This window comes from Microcaecilia unicolor, chromosome 9, assembly GCF_901765095.1.
Source record: "Microcaecilia unicolor chromosome 9, aMicUni1.1, whole genome shotgun sequence".
Lineage (NCBI taxonomy): Eukaryota > Metazoa > Chordata > Amphibia > Gymnophiona > Siphonopidae > Microcaecilia > Microcaecilia unicolor.
In genome coordinates this window covers 146,227,362-146,246,591 of record NC_044039.1, presented here as the reverse complement: position 1 = coordinate 146,246,591, position 19,230 = coordinate 146,227,362, and the positions used below count along the sequence as shown (strand labels likewise).

General features: G+C 43.7%; 1 protein-coding gene across 1 annotated transcript in view; it reads right to left on the bottom strand.

Annotated features, from left to right (window-relative positions):
* Window positions 1–19,230, bottom strand: part of INO80 (INO80 complex ATPase subunit) — a 462,811-nt gene that overhangs the window by 224,233 nt on the left and 219,348 nt on the right. Inside the window, exons 14-16 of the mRNA XM_030213886.1 lie at window positions 18,608–18,703; window positions 17,794–17,853; window positions 1,345–1,487 (exon numbers count right to left, since the gene is read on the bottom strand). Of these exons, the coding sequence (XP_030069746.1) occupies window positions 1,345–1,487; window positions 17,794–17,853; window positions 18,608–18,703 (299 nt within the window). The remainder of the gene's footprint in view (window positions 1–1,344; window positions 1,488–17,793; window positions 17,854–18,607; window positions 18,704–19,230) is intronic.

Here is a 19,230-nt window from a genome sequence, read left to right as displayed (position 1 = left end):
AGCTGGGACCTTGATATTCTTCACAATTATATTTTCCACCACTACTTACTACAACCTATGTCTTTGGACCTGTTATTTGGATGTTTCTTCTTCAATGGTATAAATTACTAAAGCAGGACCATTACTACATCTACCTTTTTCTGTCCATGTAAGTGGATCTTGTTTGGTCATTTTGAGTGCAATTGACCCCTGGATTCCTCCTGAATGGAAGATACTTTGCTACAGGATAAGAACTTTTTAGTGCAGCTTAGTAAAAGAGCCCCAAAGTGGCATGCGATATCAACAGTGTGTGGCTTTCCCGTGCGCTGAGGCCACTTTTAGCACGGCTGTAAAATGACTGCAATTTCTATTTCCCCATTGATGGCCATGTGCTAATTTCACAACTAGCGTATGGCCATAAGCGTGTGAGCCCTTACCACCACCTATTCACTAGGCTGAAAGGGCTCACATGCTAACCCCGCGCTAACTGGGGCAGCGCTTGGCAGTTTACCTGCGTATTCAATTAGCACAGGCCACACCTACTCTCTGCCTCTAAACATGCCCCCTGCACTAAAAAATAAAACCTATTTTTTGTGCAGGGGTAGCACATGCCGATCCCAAAACTACTGCAGGATGCCTGAGCGCGTCTCGCAGCAGTGCTTTTTAGTGTGTGGTAAGCATGCGTTAAATGCTTACCATCGCTAAGTAAAAGTGTCCCTCAATTTTTGGCAACATTTCTAAATGTATTATTGGACTACTGATATCTGTTGTTCTTGTAGTGTTGGTATAAATATGATGCATAGATACATAGACAAATAGCAATTCTTTGGAAATAAAAATGAGTTTTTTGTATATTGTTTATACCATTTATACATTTTACATCCCAATAAAATATTTCCATCAACCACTTCGCTACTTCAAAAAATGTTTCAAATACTGTAAGGGAAATTAATATGATAGTGGGGAGTTGGGGGGGGGGAAGGGTTTTGAGAAAAAAATATACAAAAAAAAAAGAAAAAACTGTAAGGAACACTTATGGAAAACCTACATCTGTGCTCAAAGCTAACTCAAGCTCTTCTAGAATGATACCTTTAAGAGATGCGAACAGTGGGCTGGCACTAAACAGACTACCTGATTAAGGACCAGGATATATTACTTATGTCTTTGCTGCACAAACTATGAGAGCACATCTACTTTAGTTGATTCTGTACTTCTTTCAGCAGTTTGGAAAGCCCTGTCCTAGCCTCTGGAAGAGCTCCAGAAACTCCTGTGCTTGCCTACTAAGAAGCTTAAAAAAATGTGTGTATCTCATGGCCGGTTCTGAGTATATAATTCTCAGAGTGGCACTGCCATACTCTACATTACCTGGAGCTGCTCTTGAGAGCTTGAGCCTCATCCAACACCATGTACTGCCACTTCACTCTCTGGAAATACTTCACATCCTGCACCACTAGCTGGTAACTGGTGATGACCACATGAAACGGAGCATCTTGAGTATATAATGTCTTCTGCACAAAAGGAAAGAAAAAATTAACAACAAGGAAACAAATACCTTCCAGTTCAATGGCCCACTGTCACAGAACTGCCATGTAAGAGACCCAGGTTTGGTTCCTGGATTAGCTCCCGTTCATTAATTCAGCAGGGATTGAGAATACTATAGAAGCAGTATTTCAACCCCTCAGAACACAACTGTACTACAGTCCATACATTTCTACTACAAAACATCATCTCCAATACCTGACCTACTCAAGATGAAGGATTAAAATTTAGAAAACTAAATCCCAAGCAGATGAAAAGAATCAATGAAGGCACAGTAGCCGCAACTGGAGGCTCAAAAAAATGTGAGGAACCTAAAACAGCCAAAAGAGAGGAAAAAAAAACCCCCAGACAAAACACATTCCATTTCCTCCTGCAGTGCAGCAGAAGTGTCAACCAGCATGCATATTTGTCATGATGATATCTCAGGCTTTCCTAACATTACGCTACTTGATGTAAAATCAAGATGATTACTATGAAGCATTCCACTAGGAAGTGTTGTTGCTTACCATGTAATCAGGGTTCCCTGTCAAAAGCAGAATCCTACAGCCACCCAAGTGGTGATGTCATCAACAAGAGAACTGACCAGGTCTGATCTCCCAGAGCTCAGAAACCTCTAGAAAGACTTCTGAGCTTGCATAAGCTTTCCCATGTGTCACAATCCCTCTCTCTCTCTTCAGTTCAAATTTCAATAAGCTTCAGCCTCAGGATGTGTGCTATAGGGTCCAGCAGTTCATAGAGAACCCTTATTACAGGACAAGCAACTATGCTTTCTCCAAGCAGGAGTGTTAGGTGACTTTATAGCTGAAGGTTGCAACATAGGATTCTCTTTATATGTTCACTTTCTGTAATCCGAACAAAGTCAGAATGAAGGAGGTGGCAGGCTGAAGCTTAACCACGGTTTTAATAGGAAAAATTTTCAAACACACAGATTGAGCATACAAAAACAAGTTCAGCAATAAAACATAATTCAAAACTATTTGACCAAAAACAGACTCAGCAGAATCTTGGTGCATACAATAGTGTTTAAGTAAAGGTATGGACCAATGCTCAAGTCACTGCCCTACCAACATTCTCTGATGATGCAGTCAAACTGTGCTATTGTTGCTTCTATAGCTCTTACAGCAAAAATATATACAAAAAGTCCTTTTATTAATTGGAACACCAACCTTAATAGGATTTGTGAAGAAACAATATGTTTTAAGCCTGTAAAATGTATTGGATATTTTTCTGTCTTAAATATGTCTGAAGTGTATTTACTACTACTACTACTTAACATTTCTAGAGCGCTACTAGGGTTACACAGCGCTGTACTGTTTAACAAAGAAAGACAGTCCCTGCTCGAAGGAGCTTACAATCTAAAGGACAAAATGTCAAGTAGGGGCAGTCAAGATTTCCTGAATAGAGGTGTAGTGGTTAGGTGCTGAAGGCGACATTGAAGAGGTGGGCTTTGAGCAAGGATTTGAAGATGGGCAGGGAGGGGGCCTGGCGTATGGGCTCAGGGAGTTTATTCCAAGCATGGGGTGAGGTGAGGCAGAAAGGGCTGAGCCTGGAGTTGGCGGTGGTGGAGAAGGGTACTGAGAGGAGGGATTTGTCTTGAGAGAGGAGGTTACGGGTAGGAACGTAAGGGGAGATGAGGGTAGAGAGGTAAGGAGGGGCTGCAGATCGAGTGCATTTGTAGGTTAGTAGGAGAAGCTTGAACTGTATGCGGTACCTGATCGGAAGCCAGTGAAGTCACTTGAGGAGAGGGGTGATATGAGTATATCGGTCCAGGCGGAAGATAAGACGTGCAGCCGAGTTCTGAACGGACTGAAGGGGGGATAGATGGCTAAGTGGGAGGCCAACGAGGAGTAGGTTGCAGTAGTCAAGGCGAGAGGTAATGAGAGAGTGGACGAAAGTTCGGGTGGTGTGCTCAGAGAGGAAAGGGCAAATTTTGCTAATGTTATAGAGGAAGAAGCGACAGGTCTTGGCTATCTGCTGGATATGCGCAGAGAAGAAGAGGGAGGAGTCGAAGATGACTCCGAGGTTGCGGGCAGATGAGACGGGGACGATGAGGGTGTTATCAACTGAGATAGAGAGTGGAGGGAGAGGGGAAGTGGGTTTGGGTGGGAAGACAATAAGCTCGGTCTTGGCCATGTTCAGTTTCAGGTGGCGATTGGACATCCAGGCAGCAATGTCGGATAAATACTTTGGCCTGGGTTTCGGCAGTGATGTCTGGTGTGGAGAGATAAAGCTGGGTGTCGTCAGCATAAAGATGATATTGGAAACCATGAGATGAGATCAGGGAGCCCAGGGAAGAGGTGTAGATTGAAAAAAGAAGGGGACCAAGGACAGATCCCTGAGGAACTCCAACAGAGAGCGGGATGGGGGTGAAGGAAGAACCATGAGAGTGAAGGTTCGGTGGGAGAGATAAGAGGAGAACCTGGAGAGGACAGAGCCCTGGAACCCAAATGAGGACAGTGTGGCAAGAAGTAAATCGTGATTGACAGTGTCAAAAGTGGCGGATAGGTCGAGGAGGGTGAGGATGGAGTAGTGACCTTTGGATTTGGCAAGGAACAGGTCATTGCAGACTTTAGATAGTGCCGTTTCTGTCGAGTGTAGGGGGCGAAAGCCGGATTGAAGCGGATCGAGGATGGCATGAGAGGAAAGAAAATCAAGGCAATGGCTGTGAACGGCGCGTTCAAGTATCTTGGAGAGGAAGGGTAGGAGGGAAATTGGGCGGTAGCTGGAGAGACAGGTAGGGTCAAGTGATGGTTTTTTGAGGAGTGGTGTGACTACAGCATGCTTGAAAGTGTCAGGGACAGTTGCAGTGGAGAGAGAAAGGTTGAGGATATGACAGATGGGGGGGGGGGGGTGACGGTAGGAGAGATGGTGTTAAGTAAGTTGGTGGGGATGCGGTCAGAGGAACAGGTGGTGCATTTCGAGGAGGAAAGAAGATGGGCGGTTTCCTCTTCGGTGATATCAGGAAAAGAGGAGAAGGAGGCCTGGGTTGGTTGGTTGAGGGAGTGGGTTAAAAGGGTGACGAAGAGGCGATGGTTTGGTGGTGAATTCGAGGTTGATCTTCTGCACCTTGTCGCGGAAGTAGTCAGCCAGTGATTGAGGAGAGAGTGAGGGGTGATGGTGGGAGCAGAGGGCACTTTGAGGAGGGAGTTAAGGGTGGCGAAGAGACGACGAGGGTTAGAGCTGAGGGAATTAGTCAATTGGGTGTAATAGTCCTGTTTGGCGAGGAATAGGGAGGACTGGAAGGAGGATAGCATGAATTTGTAATGGATGAAATCAGTATGGGTGCGAGATTTCCTCCAGAGGCGTTCAGCCAATCGGGTGCAGGAGCGAAGGTATCGGGTGCAAGGGGTCAGCCAGGGCTGGGGATTAGCACACCTTGTGGGACGGGAGATGGATGGTGCAAGGGTGTCCAGAGCAGAGGAGAGAGTGGCATTGTAAGTGGAGACAGCCTTGTCGACAGACTCGGAGGACATGATGGAAAAGAGATTAGAGATACTAGAGGATAAGGTGGGAGGGTCGACAGCCTGGAGATTCCTGGAAGTAGTGGTTAGTATTGGGCGGGACTGCGGGGGAGGGTGATGAAGTGTGAAGGTGATCAGGTGATGGTCAGAGAGAGGAAGAGCTGAGGCGCAGAAATTGGAGGGTGAGCAGATAGAGGAGAAGACGAGGTCAAGACAGTGGCCAGACTGGTGAGTAGGGGTGGTGGAGCTCAGTTGGAGGTTAGAGTGAGGAACTGAGAAGCGTATGAGTCGGATGGTTTATCAGTGTGTATGTTAAACTCTCCAAGAATGAGGGATGGGGATGAGGGCTCAAGAAAAACGGAGAGCCAGGCATCGAAGTCAGTAAGGAAGGAAGATAGGGACTTATCAGGGGGGCGGTAAATGACTGCAACTCAGAGGCAGTGGGTAGAATAGACGGATGGAGCGAACTTCAAAGGATGAGAAGCACTGAGGCTGCGGTAGGAGGAGAGGTTGAAAACAGCAGGAGGGCGAAAGTAGTAACCCGGACGCCGCCACCGCAGCCTACTGGGCAGGGAGAATGGAAGAAAAGATAGCCTCCATGGCATAGGGCCGCGACTGAGGCAGAGTCGTCAGGGGTGAGCCAGGTTTCAGTTAGGGCGAGGAGTTGGAGAGAACGGGAGATGAAGAGGTCATGGGTAAAGGAGAGTTTGTTGCAGACAGATCGGGCATTCCATAAGGTGCACGAGAAGGGGAGAGGAGGGGAATGGAAATGAGGTTGGAGACATTCTGGAGTGGTCTGCACAGATAGGATGAGGATTGGTGTGGGGGACCTGGATTGGGATTGATGTCCCCTGCGGATAGTAGGAGAAGGAGTAAGAGAATACGAAGAAGGGTAGGGGAGGTAGGGCGACGAAGGCGGGATGTGCATAGGAGGAATGGAGATGGGTCAACAGCAGGAAGGAAATGTTGAAGGTTGAGGGCTAAGGAGAAGGAAGGGGACAGGAGAGAAGGTGAGGTGATGAGGGTAAGGGGAGGGTAAAGTGTAGCAGCAGTGTAAAGTGTTTTTGGGTTAAGAAGTAGGTTGGGAAGGGACAGCATCAGGAAGAGAATGTGTATAGGGGACATGGCCATGCAGAATTGAATTGCTGGAACACTGGAATGTTGGAATGGGTGAAACTGGTAGGCTGGGCTACTGGGGGAAGGTGATGAATTAGGAATAGATGTAGTTGGAACAGGTCAGTAGTGATAATTTGGCTGAAGGGAGGATATTTAAGAGATGTCACTCTAGGGGTGGGAGGGACTAAGCCTAAGAGACAGAGCTGTACTCTGCAGGCAGACTATCTCTAAAAGGTATTTTCTCTGAAAAAGCAGTTGCTTTTGAGGCTAAAATCTGCTCTCCCCAGAAAGAACTAGTCCTGTTTGGCCAGCAAATGGTGCATGTTTAAGCTTAAAGCTGTTATAGAAGCCTGACTTTTCTTTCTTTTATTTGGCACACAAATAATAGGAAGTGCCTGGCCTGGAGTTTTGAAATTACCCAGCATGGGTGGGCTGTTGCTTCAGTGAGTGAGAGAGAGAGAGAGAGAAAGAAACAGAGAAAGATCTCTTTGCTGAAGCTCTGTGAACAGATATATGCCCTATCTCCCCAGGTACTTTCTAGGAAAGCAAGCAAGCATTGTTAGTTCTTTAATTGATCCATATTTCAGTTACCTGTTATTGTTTTGCTGATTGCACATTTTTTGTTCATTGTTCAATTTTTAAGACTATAAATAATTGTTTATTGCCTCTGCCTGTCTGGTCTGATAAAGAATCCTGGTGGTTTGTGTGTTGGGTCTGTGAGTGCTTTCTGAGAACTGTGGGACCACTGGGAGTGTGGCTCCAGTAACCTAGAAATCGCTGGGGATAATTTGAGAGTGGGAGACTCGCCCAGAGGCAGTTGTGACCCGGTCAGTGGGAGGAGGGTGCTAGTGTAGAGCACGAGCGGCAGGTGCAGGCAGACCTGAACTCTACTGGGGATAGACCCTCTAAGTGGCTGTGGGGTAAACCCAGGCAGGTGGCTAGGCGTTTCATGACAGGATTGTAAGACAAAAATAATTGAGATGGCCTATTAGTAGAGTTATCTTTCTTAAGACAGATCTGTAATGATCTTCAGTAGTCTCATCTGTGTGGCACCTGCTCTACAGTGGTAGTATGCGGTGGTGGGGAGAAAACAGATAGCATATTCAACTGGTTAATGGGAAAAATTATAGCCACTTTTGGTAAAAAAAAAAACTTTGCACGAGTGCAAAGTACCACTCTTATCAAAAAACTACATGTATGGCTCATGGTGAACAAGCAAATGCAATTCACTGCTACAATGGGCCAACATGATTGCTATAAGAGAAACCATCTTCCAGGAAATGATTTTTTTTTAGAGCAGAAGAGTAGTAGTTCAAAGGGTGTCTCATTAGCTGTGAAAGGACCAAATTAAGATCCCACACCACTGGAGGTTTCTTAACAGGTGATCTAGAGTGCAAGAGGACTAGAGTTCAAGAGGACCCTCATAAAATTTCACTACTAGTGGAAACTTAGACATAGGGTGTGTCTCTACCTGGTCTTGAAATGAAGATATTGCATTATGGTGCACTTTGTCAAACTTGGAACTTTCTACAAATTGGAATGTGCAGCAGTAGCACCTATACAGGTGAGCTGAAGGTGCGGCTATTTTGGCTAGCATGCCAAACAGTCTACCTTGCCCACCTGAATCCATAGGTTTCCTAGTAGATTATTCCCTGGAACCTGCATCTTCCACTTTTTTTTTTTTAAGTTGTTTAACATGCTGTTAAGAACCTTTCAACACCCACGCTGTGAGAGCTAGGAAACAAACTAGGATGTAGAACGTGTCCCTTCTGCTGAAGGCTGAAGTTGTTGTAATCAATAGCTGAGTAACTGGACCATCCTACGCAAACTTCTTGAGGAAAGGAAATCAGATTTGTCTGGGCCAATAGCAAACTATTAATTATATTTTCTGCATCATAACTGGTTTTTTGGATCATCCTTGCTATAGAAGTATCGTAGGAAAAGCGTAAAGAAAAATATTGGCACCAGGAAACTGCAAAAGCATCTGCCACTACTGAGTTCTTGACCAGACAACTGGAGCAAAAAGATGGACACTTCTTCTTGAATTCAGTCATGAATAAGTCTAGTCTCGGTTGACCCCACTAGAAATATCTTTGGAGGATTGCACTATCTAGCAACTATGCGTGAGGATCTAGATGTCAAGTCAATGAGTTGGCTATTCAATTCTGATCTCATGGAAAGTACGCCATGAGAAAAACTCCTGTACTGAGCCTAAGTTCCAGATTCTCCATATTTCTTGAGAAAGTAAATACAAACCTGTTTCTTCTTGCTTGCAGAAAAACATACCTACCTGTCAGTCCATTTCCAACATCTTCTTGGTAAGCCACTGTTTAAATGTTTGTATTGCATGGAAAACTGCTCTGAAAGCCAACTGATCGATGTTGCCACCAAAGCCCACATTCCTTTCATACAGTGATACTGGATTTGAGCTTCGAATACCATTTCCAGCACCAGTATCTCATCCAAATCTTCCTCGGTGAAGACCGAAGCAAAGAATTCATTTAATCTGTCCGTTACGGCTTTGTTTTCCCTGATCGCCCCTTTTAGTCCTCGGTCATCTAATGGTCCAACCGATTCTTTTGCCGGCTTCCTGCTTTTAATATACCTAAAGAAAGTTTTACTATGTGTTTTTGCCTCCAACGCAATCTTTTTTTCAAAGTCCCTCTTAGCCTTCCTTATCAGCGCTTTGCATTTCACTTGACATTCCTTATGCACTTATTATTTTCAGTCGGTTCCTTCTTCCATTTTCTGAAGGATTTTCTTTTAGCTCTAATAGCTTCCTTCACCTTACATTTTAACCATGCCGGCTGTTTGGTCTTCCATCCTTCTTTTTTAATATGTGGAATATATTTGGCCTGGGCTTCAAGGATGGTGCTTTTGAACAGCATCCACGCCTGATGTAAATTTTTGACCCTCACAGCTGCTCCTCTAAGTTTTTTTTTTTTCACTTTATAATATTCTCCTTTTTTAAAGTTAAACGATAACGTATTTGATTTTCTATGTATACTTACTTCAAAGCTAATATCAAATCCGATCATATTATGATCACTGTTATCAAGCAGCCCAGCACCATTACCTCCCGAACCAGATCATGCGCTCCACTAAGGAATAGGTCCTGCTGATAAAAGATTGATCAACAGATACAACTGAACTAGAACATTTTGAGGCATGTTTTCAAAGCACTTAGCCTTCCAAAGTTCCATAGAAACCTATGGAACTTTGGAAGGCTAAGTGCTTTGACAATATGCCTCAAAGTAAACCGACCACAAAACAGACCATGACCCACAAGCTAACTGAAGATAATTTGACCCTTGTCATCCAGTGTCCTGATTAGGGCATCAAAGAGTGTACAATTCCCAAATTTTTGTAAAATTGTGGACTTGATTTTGGCTTAATGCAATTAATTTGGACATTCGGCAAACATAGTCCATTTTAAACAAGGGTTGCCGTTAAGGTGCAGCCGACTGCTTCCATTTCGCTGCCAAGGCAATAGAACCAGCCATGAGTAAAATGATAGCCAATTTGTGAAATTTGACCAGCCGTCCTGAAGGTTTAATATTCAACAGGCCACACCTATCACTGGTTGCAATGTAATGGCCAGAATCTCACAGAGTAAGCCAAACACCATAGTCCAATAGTTCTGTGCCCTCAGGCAGGACCACCATATATGTATAAAGGTACCCCAGGATCCGCATCTACGCCAGCAAAGGTCAGATGAAGGATAAATGGCATGGGCACAGTCTGGAATGTAATACCACATATATAACATCTTATACCCATTCTCTACCATATGAATATCCACTGACATTTTGAGCAATCTCTTGAAGATTTTCTCCCATTGCTGTACTGTATAACCTGTTCCCAGGGCCATCTCCCATTGATTGATACATTTGATTGGGGTTGCTTTCTGCTGAATGAGTGTTTGATAAAGTCAAGAGATACTCCCCCTCCAAAGCATTCTCTAGTAACATTTCCACCCTGCGGCATTCCAGAAGAGCTCGCCGACACACAAAAAAAAATTAATAATCAGCAACTTGTCAGTAATGAAATTGGTCCCTCAGAATCAGACCAAACTCCTCCTCCAACTCAGTCTCAACATAGTTTAAGAAGAGTTTTCCCTATGAGAGGCAGTGAGCGAAAGGCGTATAGAAAGTCTGTTCCCCAGTGGAGCAAAAAGGCATCTGGGGCTACACGGCTGAGAGCATAGTCTGGAATAAAAGCAGAGAAGCGAAGAGATTCCCACTGCTGGAATATTTGATGAACTACAGGCATGCTGAAAGGCCATTTGTGAGGTTGAAGGAACCTGCTCAATTTGTCTGCCAGCTAAACACATCTTTTGAGACCTATTACTGGCTAAATCCAGAGGTCAATATTCCATCCTCATTCTTCTTGATCTTTCCGCTGCTTTTGACACTGTCGATCACAGCATACTTCTCGATACCCTGTCCTCACTTGGATTCCAGGGCTCTGTCCTTTCCTGGTTCTCTTCCTACCTCTCCCTCCGCACCTTTAGTGTTCACTCTGGTGGATCCTCTTCTACTTCTATCCCTCTGCCTGTCGGCGTACCTCAGGGTTCTGTTCTTGGTCCCCTCCTCTTTTCTATCTACACTTCTTCCCTTGGTTCATTAATCTCATCCCATGGCTTTTCCTACCATCTCTATGCTGATGACTCCCAAATCTACCTTTCTACCCCTGATATCTCACCTTGCATCCAAACCAAAGTTTCAGCGTGCTTGTCTGAAATTGCTGCCTGGATGTCTCAACGCCACCTGAAATTAAATATGACCAAAACCGAGCTTCTCATTTTCCCCCCCAAACCCACCTCCCCGCTCCCCCCGTTTTCTATTTCTGTTGATGGCTCTCTCATTCTCCCTGTCTCCTCAGCTCGAAACCTTGGGGTCATCTTTGACTCTTCTCTCTCCTTCTCTGCTCATATCCAGCAGACCGCCAAGACCTGTCGTTTCTTTCTTTACAACATCCGTAAAATCCGCCCCTTTCTTTCCGAGCACTCTACCAAAACCCTCATCCACACCCTTGTCACCTCTCGTTTAGACTACTGCAATCTGCTTCTTGCTGGCCTCCCACTTAGTCACCTCTCCCCTCTCCAGTCGGTTCAAAACTCTGCTGCCCATCTCATCTTCCGCCAGGGTCGCTTTACTCATACTACCCCTCTCCTCAAGACCCTTCACTGGATCCCTATCCGTTTTCGCATCCTGTTCAAACTTCTTCTACTAACCTATAAATGTATTCACTCTGCTGCTCCCCAGTATCTCTCCACACTCGTCCTTCCCTACATCCCTTCCCGTGCACTCCGCTCCATGGATAAATCCTTCTTATCTGTTCCCTTCTCCACTACTGCCAACTCCAGACTTCGCGCCTTCTGTCTCGCTGCACCCTACACCTGGAATAAACTTCCTGAGCCCCTACGTCTTGCCCCATCCTTGGCCACCTTTAAATCTAGACTGAAAGCCCACCTCTTTAACATTGCTTTTGACTCGTAACCACTTGTAACCACTCGCCTCCACCTACCCTCCTCTCTTCCTCCCCGTTCACATTAATTGATTTGATTTGCTTACTTTATTTATTTTTTGTCTATTAGATTGTAAGCTCTTTGAGCAGGGACTGTCTTTCTTCTATGTTTGTGCAGCGCTGCGTATGCCTTGTAGCGCTATAGAAATGCTAAATAGTAGTAGTAGTAATGTTTCAAGAAGCTGTCCAAGTCCATATCTGTACTGCTTGTCAACAGAGGTAGTAAAAGTCTGTTCCTTCCTTGTTTGTTCATCACAATCTGATTGTGCAAATGAGTATGACCTGATCAAGTATACGGTCCTGGAAAGTTTTGAGAATGTTCTAGGCTGCTAGCAATTCCAGGAGATTGATATGATGTTGTCTCTCCCATGGAGACCAAGAACCCTGTATGTGGAGCCCACCTCAAGCCTACTACGGAGGCATCCATGGTGAGGACTTTGTGATGTGGAAGGGGCTGAAAACAAAGTCCCTTTGTAACATTTTGTGACACTATCTACCATTGTAGACAGTGGTGTAGCTGTAAAGTAGCTCGTATACAGGATGAGAGTAATACCATTGCCTGGGGCCACTGAGAGGACAGGGACCACTGAGGAATTCAGAAGTGGAGTTGAGCCAAAGGTGTGACATGGACTGTTGAAGCCATGTGATTGAGTGAGTGGAGCATCTGACAAGCAGATATCTGGGTGGATTTGGAAATCCGAGTGGAGATGCATTATGTTTTCTCTTGGATCAGGGGGGAAGGCTCAACCAAGTATACACTTTTTTAATTAGGTTAGCCACTTTCTCAACTTTGTCCAGCCTGGGAGATCCATTTGCTCAACGTACTTCAACGCACCTGACGCTCTATAGTTGATACACTATTCCACATACTTCCCAAGATCAGTACTTTGAAGAGTCAAACTCAGACCTCTCCTGCGAGACCGAGCAAGACCCACAGGACCTCTGACCTAAGGAGTCCTACGTCATTCCATCTGATCCAAACAAGTTACCTCCACAACAACAGATATCTGCTAGCTGATGCTCTTCGACAGCAGATACGATGTCAGAGATTCTGAGTCAGGAAAGACGCCTCACTGCTAGTCCTAAGTTGGAAATGTGTGAAGAGATGTCAAAAGGCTTGCCTTGCCAGATGTTTACGACAATATAGAGGTTTCCTGTGAAGCTTGAGGAACTCATCACCCTTCTCAGGGGGAAGGAAGTCTGCAAAAGGAGAGAGTATTCTTTAAGTAAATTGTGGAATAAAGTTGATATAATCTAATATGCGATTGGTTAGTGTTGAGGCCTGAAATGTTCTTCTGCCATTACAGTCTAATGTCCTAGCTTCTCTTCCTAAAGAAGCGGAAGCATGAGATCTCATAGTGCAAGTACTTTTTAAAGCAGATTCCACAACTAAGGAACGGTGAGGTAACTGCGTTTTTTTTTTTTTTTTTTTTTCAAACCCAGTGCATTTCTGTATCCTGTACATTGTATCAATTTTCTTTGGAGTAATTTGGAACTGTCAGTGGAGTCTCCCGGTTTTTGATCGCAGAATTCCTTATAATTGTATGAACTGGAACAGTGATTCTTTCTCTAGAAGGGGAGTCCATCTAGAACCTCAGAGTTCTGAATGAGATTCCTCCTCTATCTCCTATTTGAAAGATATGGCTTGAGCCATTTCACAGTGAAAGCCAGTCTGGAGGAGACTTGCATCTCTCAGGTGGCGGAGAAGGATCAGATGGAATGCCATAGGACTCCTTAGCTGAGAGGTCCTGTGGGTCTTGCTCTGTCTCACAGAAGTCTGAGTTTGACTCTTCAAAGTACTGGTCTTGGGAAGTAAGTGGAATAGTGTATCAACTAGAGCGTCAGCTCTGCGTTCAAGTGTGTCGAGGCAGATGGATCTCCTAGCTGGAGAAACTTCCTCTGACGATGTTGACACATGCATCGGTCAGGTTCATGATGCCTCCAACAGTCAACATGCAGAACCTCTCCTGTGACAATCTCTCCGGTGTATCTATGGGCTTGGCTGGGCTGAGGCTGGCGCAAACACCCTATAAGCCTGAATAAGAACATAAGAAAAGCCATACTGGGTCAGGCCAATGGGCCACCCAGCCCAGTATCCTGCTTTCAACAGCCCTGCTCCTTGTGTTCAAAGCTTGACTCAAATCCTCTTAGCAGTGCACCATGCATATTATCTACTTAAGGGTAAGATAAATATGGCAGGCTGTGAACCCCTGCAAGGTACCTATATAGTTCCTGTTAGCACTCAAAAGCTTCATTCCTAAAAGGAATGGGAGATTGAGGCACAAGCAACCAAGCAGTCCCTCAAAGGGCACAACAGTGGTAGTGGTGAGGGGGGGGAGGGACCTGGGTCCACCGGGTATGATATCCCCCATGCTGTGAGGACCAGCCAGATAAATCAAGACACCAAAGTGCACAGTACCTATTTTTTTGTTTTTGTAAATAACCAGGAGGGAATTACCCAAACAGTATTTACAATGGACCCTCCAGACAGACCTACCAAAACAGTCTACACAGGATGCCTCTACCTACCATCTGTTGGAGACTGAGAAATACCAGCTAGTAACAGGCTGCACAGAATACTTACAAGTGAAGTCACTAAACTGAAAGTTCTCAGTCTCCTTCTGTTGGTAAGAGAAAGCAAATCCAAGCAGCTGAATTGGTCTGCTAGGACAATAAGGCATTTTGGATATGATGCAAATTCCAGCGGAGTTTCACTTTTGGGTTGACGCAGTGAAGGGTCAGACAGAATGCCTGGAGAAGCGTTTCATTATAGAAACCTCAGGCTTAATGACATCTTGGACTCCCAAGCGCTGGCACAATAGCAATGATCAGAGTCTTGAATTTAAGCAATTTTGTGAAGATAAAGATGCAGATTTTAAAAAGGAATGACTTACACTATCAGACAGTTGATTATTATCTTCTGGGCTTACGCATTTCACTGTCTTAGGGGGCTCTGGAGCTGGAGACCAATACCTTCTTTCAAAAAAAAAAAAAAAAATCCACTCCCTCCAGAGTTCAGTCATTAACAGGTGACGTTCTGAAGGTGATTGGGAAGATTTCCCTTTGTGGTGGTTTGGCGAATTATTGGAGAGCAGAGAGGATGAAAGTTTGTTCCCAATATCAAGAGAATACCTAGAATCAGAGTCACTAACCATAGAGTTCTAGCTCGGCTATGGCTGCATGCTTTCAGTGTGGTAGGGGAGGAGCTTTCCTAAGACAACCCTCTTGAATCCTCTGATACACAGTGACACTTAGCTCTTGCAGGGGTGGATTTCTGCAGTGCATTAGTTATACTCAGGAAAGCTCTCACCTTTTCCATGAATTGCAGCTGAGGGGAAGGAATTATGACATTGATGTCTCTTTCACATGGATTCTCCAGCTATGAGTGATGTCTGGAGAAGCTCTCTTAGCAGCCTTGCCAAGCAGAGAAAGAAAAGTCATGGCTTTGATGCCTTCATGTCAGGGATTTCCCCTTTGATTGCACTGTCTGAGGAAGCTTTTTGTTCCTATTGAGACAAGGCACTGTACTGAATATGCAGAAAGTCCCGTTTGCCATGCCACACTATAATAGACAGCAAGGTTGTCCAACCTCGGTCCTTGAGGGCCACAATCCAGTCAAGTTTTCAGGATTTTCCCAATGAATAAGCATGAGATCTATCTGCATGCACCGTCTCCATTGTATGCAAATAGATCTCATGCATATTCACTAGAGAAATCCTAAAAACCTAACCTGGTGAGGGCTAAGGTTGGACATCCACGAGATAGAGGCTCTGTTGGTGGGGCTAGACACTGGTAAATACTTTCATCAAGTAGATTGGACATACTTATTTACAACCTTGAATTAAACAGGGATGCACAGCTGTTTTTTCACAGCAATCCAATATTGTACAGTCATACGAGTGCTTCCGTGCTGGTAAATGGCATCAAAATGGAACTATTTCCCATACAGCATGGTACCCGGCAGGTATGTCCTCTTATCAGTTATTAATTCTACCATATTTAAGAACTCACAGTAATAAACAAGATGTGAAAGTACAAGGAGTAACCACAAATATCATCATGAACAAGATCCTGGCCTTTGCTGATTATATTTTATTAGTTCTCACAAACCCCCAACCGTCACTGACTAGCAATAATCCATGAATTTAGTCAATTCACTGGCTTAACTCTAAACCTTCAAAAATCAACCACTTTACCACTGCAGGCCTCTACTCAACAAAGTTGGGAGGGGACATTTCCACTGAATTGGGCGACAGGCTCCTTAATCTACTTGGGTGTAATAATTCCTGCTGATCTCACTAAATTATACTTGGCCAATATACAGCCATTAAATTGTACGAAGCAGAGGCTGCAAATGTGGCATACTTACCCGTTATCCTTAGTGGGTAGAATTAACTAATATGATCTTAGTGCCTAAATGGTTGTATACTTTTCAAATGCTCCTATGATACTTCCCTCTCAAGGATTAAAAACAACTTAAGAGGATTTCTTACTATCTCTGGCAAGGTAAAAAGGTGAGGCTCCTTTTAAATAAAATAACTACTCCTTGGGATTTGGGAGGCTTGGTGATGTTAAGTGTAAAATTACTTTTGACAGCGTGTGGAATGAGACACAACAACTGGTACAGAAATATTTTTCATTAACAACTTTAGAAACTACTTTAGCACAGGGGGAACATTTCAGTTATTCTATTCTCACGAGACTGCTGCCGAAAACCTCGGCAGCCATTTTAAAAATATGGCCGCACTACCTGTGGCACAGAAGAGCAAAGCAGAGGCGGAGTAGCAGCAGAGGACAGGAAAGAGTGGAATTCTTTCCTGCCCTCATAGCTGCAGAGGCCATTACACCATCAGGGCACCCTTCAAGGATCAAGGTAGGTGTTTGGAGGGCTGTAGTGTGCGGTGGCAGTGGCCAGTGGAGTGTAGCACACAGGTAAGCATGGCTGTTTCTGTCACCCCTCGAATGTTGGGACTCCACTGCCATGCATACCCTGATTACTGCATTCCGCTGGCCCTGGGCTGTGCAAAATCCATACTTATCGTTCAGAGGTGTCCCCCTTCCTGCCTCTACAAGGAAATAAAGATCTTACTTCTGGTACAATCTCCAATGCATTGACAATATGGGCAGAGAAGAGTATATACTAATCAAGTCTTGAATAAGATAAGTGTCCTTAAGAACTTTCCAGCTTTGTGTGATGAATTTGGTCTGCATTCCTCTAAAATTTATTTTTATCTCCAATTGAAACATTATGCATGCTCAGTAGATCCTGTGCTTATGTTTGCTCAGGAATAAAGACACTGCTTTGAGTGTATCTACAGAAATGCGGTATATCAAATGTGGAATAAACAAACTTCCATCTTTCTGCAATAAACAAGGGAACTGTCTCTGTTTGGGTGTTTTATTAAACTCTAGCTATGGCATTTTAAAAACATAGGTATATTCAGCACCACAAATGGCAATTCTATAACCTAAGCATTTGCATATACATGCACATTACATGCAAATGTTTAGAATACTAGTACTTAGGTGTGTAAATGCTAGAACAACACCTTATATAGTATCCAAAAAAACCAGAGAACCATAAAATGGAGTCCAAAAATATAGATACATCAATCCGACACTGCAAATTTTTATAAATATTTTTTTTTTTGTAAGTGAAGAGTTCTCACCCAAGTGAGACTACACACCTAAGTACTAGTATTCAAAACATTTGCATGTAATGTGCATGTATATGCAACTGCTTAGGTTATAGAATTGCCCTTTGTGGTGCTGAATATACATATGTTTTTAAATTGCCATAGCTAGAGTTTAATAAAACACCCAGAGACAATTTCCCTTGTTTATTGCAGAAAGATGGAAGTTTGTTTATTCCACACTTGATATACCGCTTTTCTGTAGAAATACATATTCATCACTGCTGGTTGTTCAGTCAGCCACTATCCATATAGGATTGGAAAAAAGCAGATAGATGACATATATTTATCAGTTGCTGGTAAACACATAAACCCTTTTGACTAGTGACACAAGTGTCTCTATATTTCCAATCCTTGCAACAATAAAGGTAACACCATGACAAACTTTTCCACTGACTAGCTTTTGGTCAGTTTCTTTGGCTTGGTAGTAGAAGGAAGGTGGAGAAACAAGAAACATGTGTTGAAAAAAGACTTGCCTGACTCCAAAACTTCCTAATCACTTTTCTGTCATGGGGGTTTCCCCAATATGGCAAAACCTGCAACAAAGCAAATCCAGAAAAGGTTATCTCAACAGAGGCACATTTTCCCAAATAAGACTTCAAACAATCTACAGACAAGCTGCCTGCTCATTTCTAATGCTTTTATTTGGATTTTAGATTAAAATTACGTTTACAAACCTGAATTCAAGGTGGGTTACAATCCAAGCACTGTAGTTAGTTCCCTAACCAAAAGGGCTTACAATGAAGAGTGAAGTAACTTGCCCAGAGTCACAAGGAGCGTCAGTGGGAGAAATGAAATTTCAACTCGTACGTCTCTGGTTCTCAGCCCACTGGTCTAATCACAAGGCTATTCCTCCACTCCAAGTTTTCCTACCAACACAAAGTCAAAGAGGGTATCCTATATTCTCCAAACACCACCACATAAGGTACCCATGACCACTGCCCATAAGAGCATTCAGCACAACGAGCAGTCCTGTGACTGAGCTACATGCTGTCTTCCCTCCACTACAGAACAACAATAAGTGCATAGTGCTACATCAACATTTAACAGACACCGAAATATGTTCAGAACTCATGGGCGGGCACAGGTATCGCTTTTGGCTTGAGTAGGCGCACTAAAGTCCCTTCTAGCCCTTACTCTGCTGAAAAACTTGCCATGCCTCAATTTTGCTGAACAGATGTGGTTGAGGTGGAAGCAACAGAAAAAGTAGAAATGTGAGGGTAAAATAACCTAAGGTAAAACAGTTCACACATTTCAGTGAAAAACAAGTTGACAGGATGCCAGCATTACCTTGAATTTAGGTACAAATCTGGTAAATTCCTGGTGCCAGTTGTTCAGAGTAGATGCTGGTGAAATGATTAAAAAAGGTCCCCAGATGTTTTCTCTCTGATAAAGACAAGTCAATCAGAGTAAAAATTTCAGTGAAATAATAACACAGCTTATTAAATGATAGTGTTACAGAATGGTATCGGTTATAAACAATTTCTTCAATAGAAAATGGAAATGTAGGCGCTTTCTGACAAACACTTTCCTCATACCATGATAGTGTCACTCCATTTAGGTCTTATCCACAATCACCATATAGCAGAACAAAGCCAAAGTTCATGAAGGAATCCTCCCTCAAAACTGTAATGTCCAACGTATGGTGTTTGAAAACCCTTACCCAATTGGATTTAAATACTGGCAACAGAGTAAGATATTTAATATTATAGCTCTAGGCAACAGTGAATATTGTAACACAGTGATTGGAAAAAACATGTTACTTACCTGTAGCCAGTATTCTCTATGAACAGCAGGATGCAAGTCCTCACAGATGGGTGATGTCATCTGACAGAGCCCAATGCAAGGAAAAGCTTCTCCACCTTAGATTTCTCCAGAAGCTTCTGAGAAGCATCATTGAACATGCACATCAC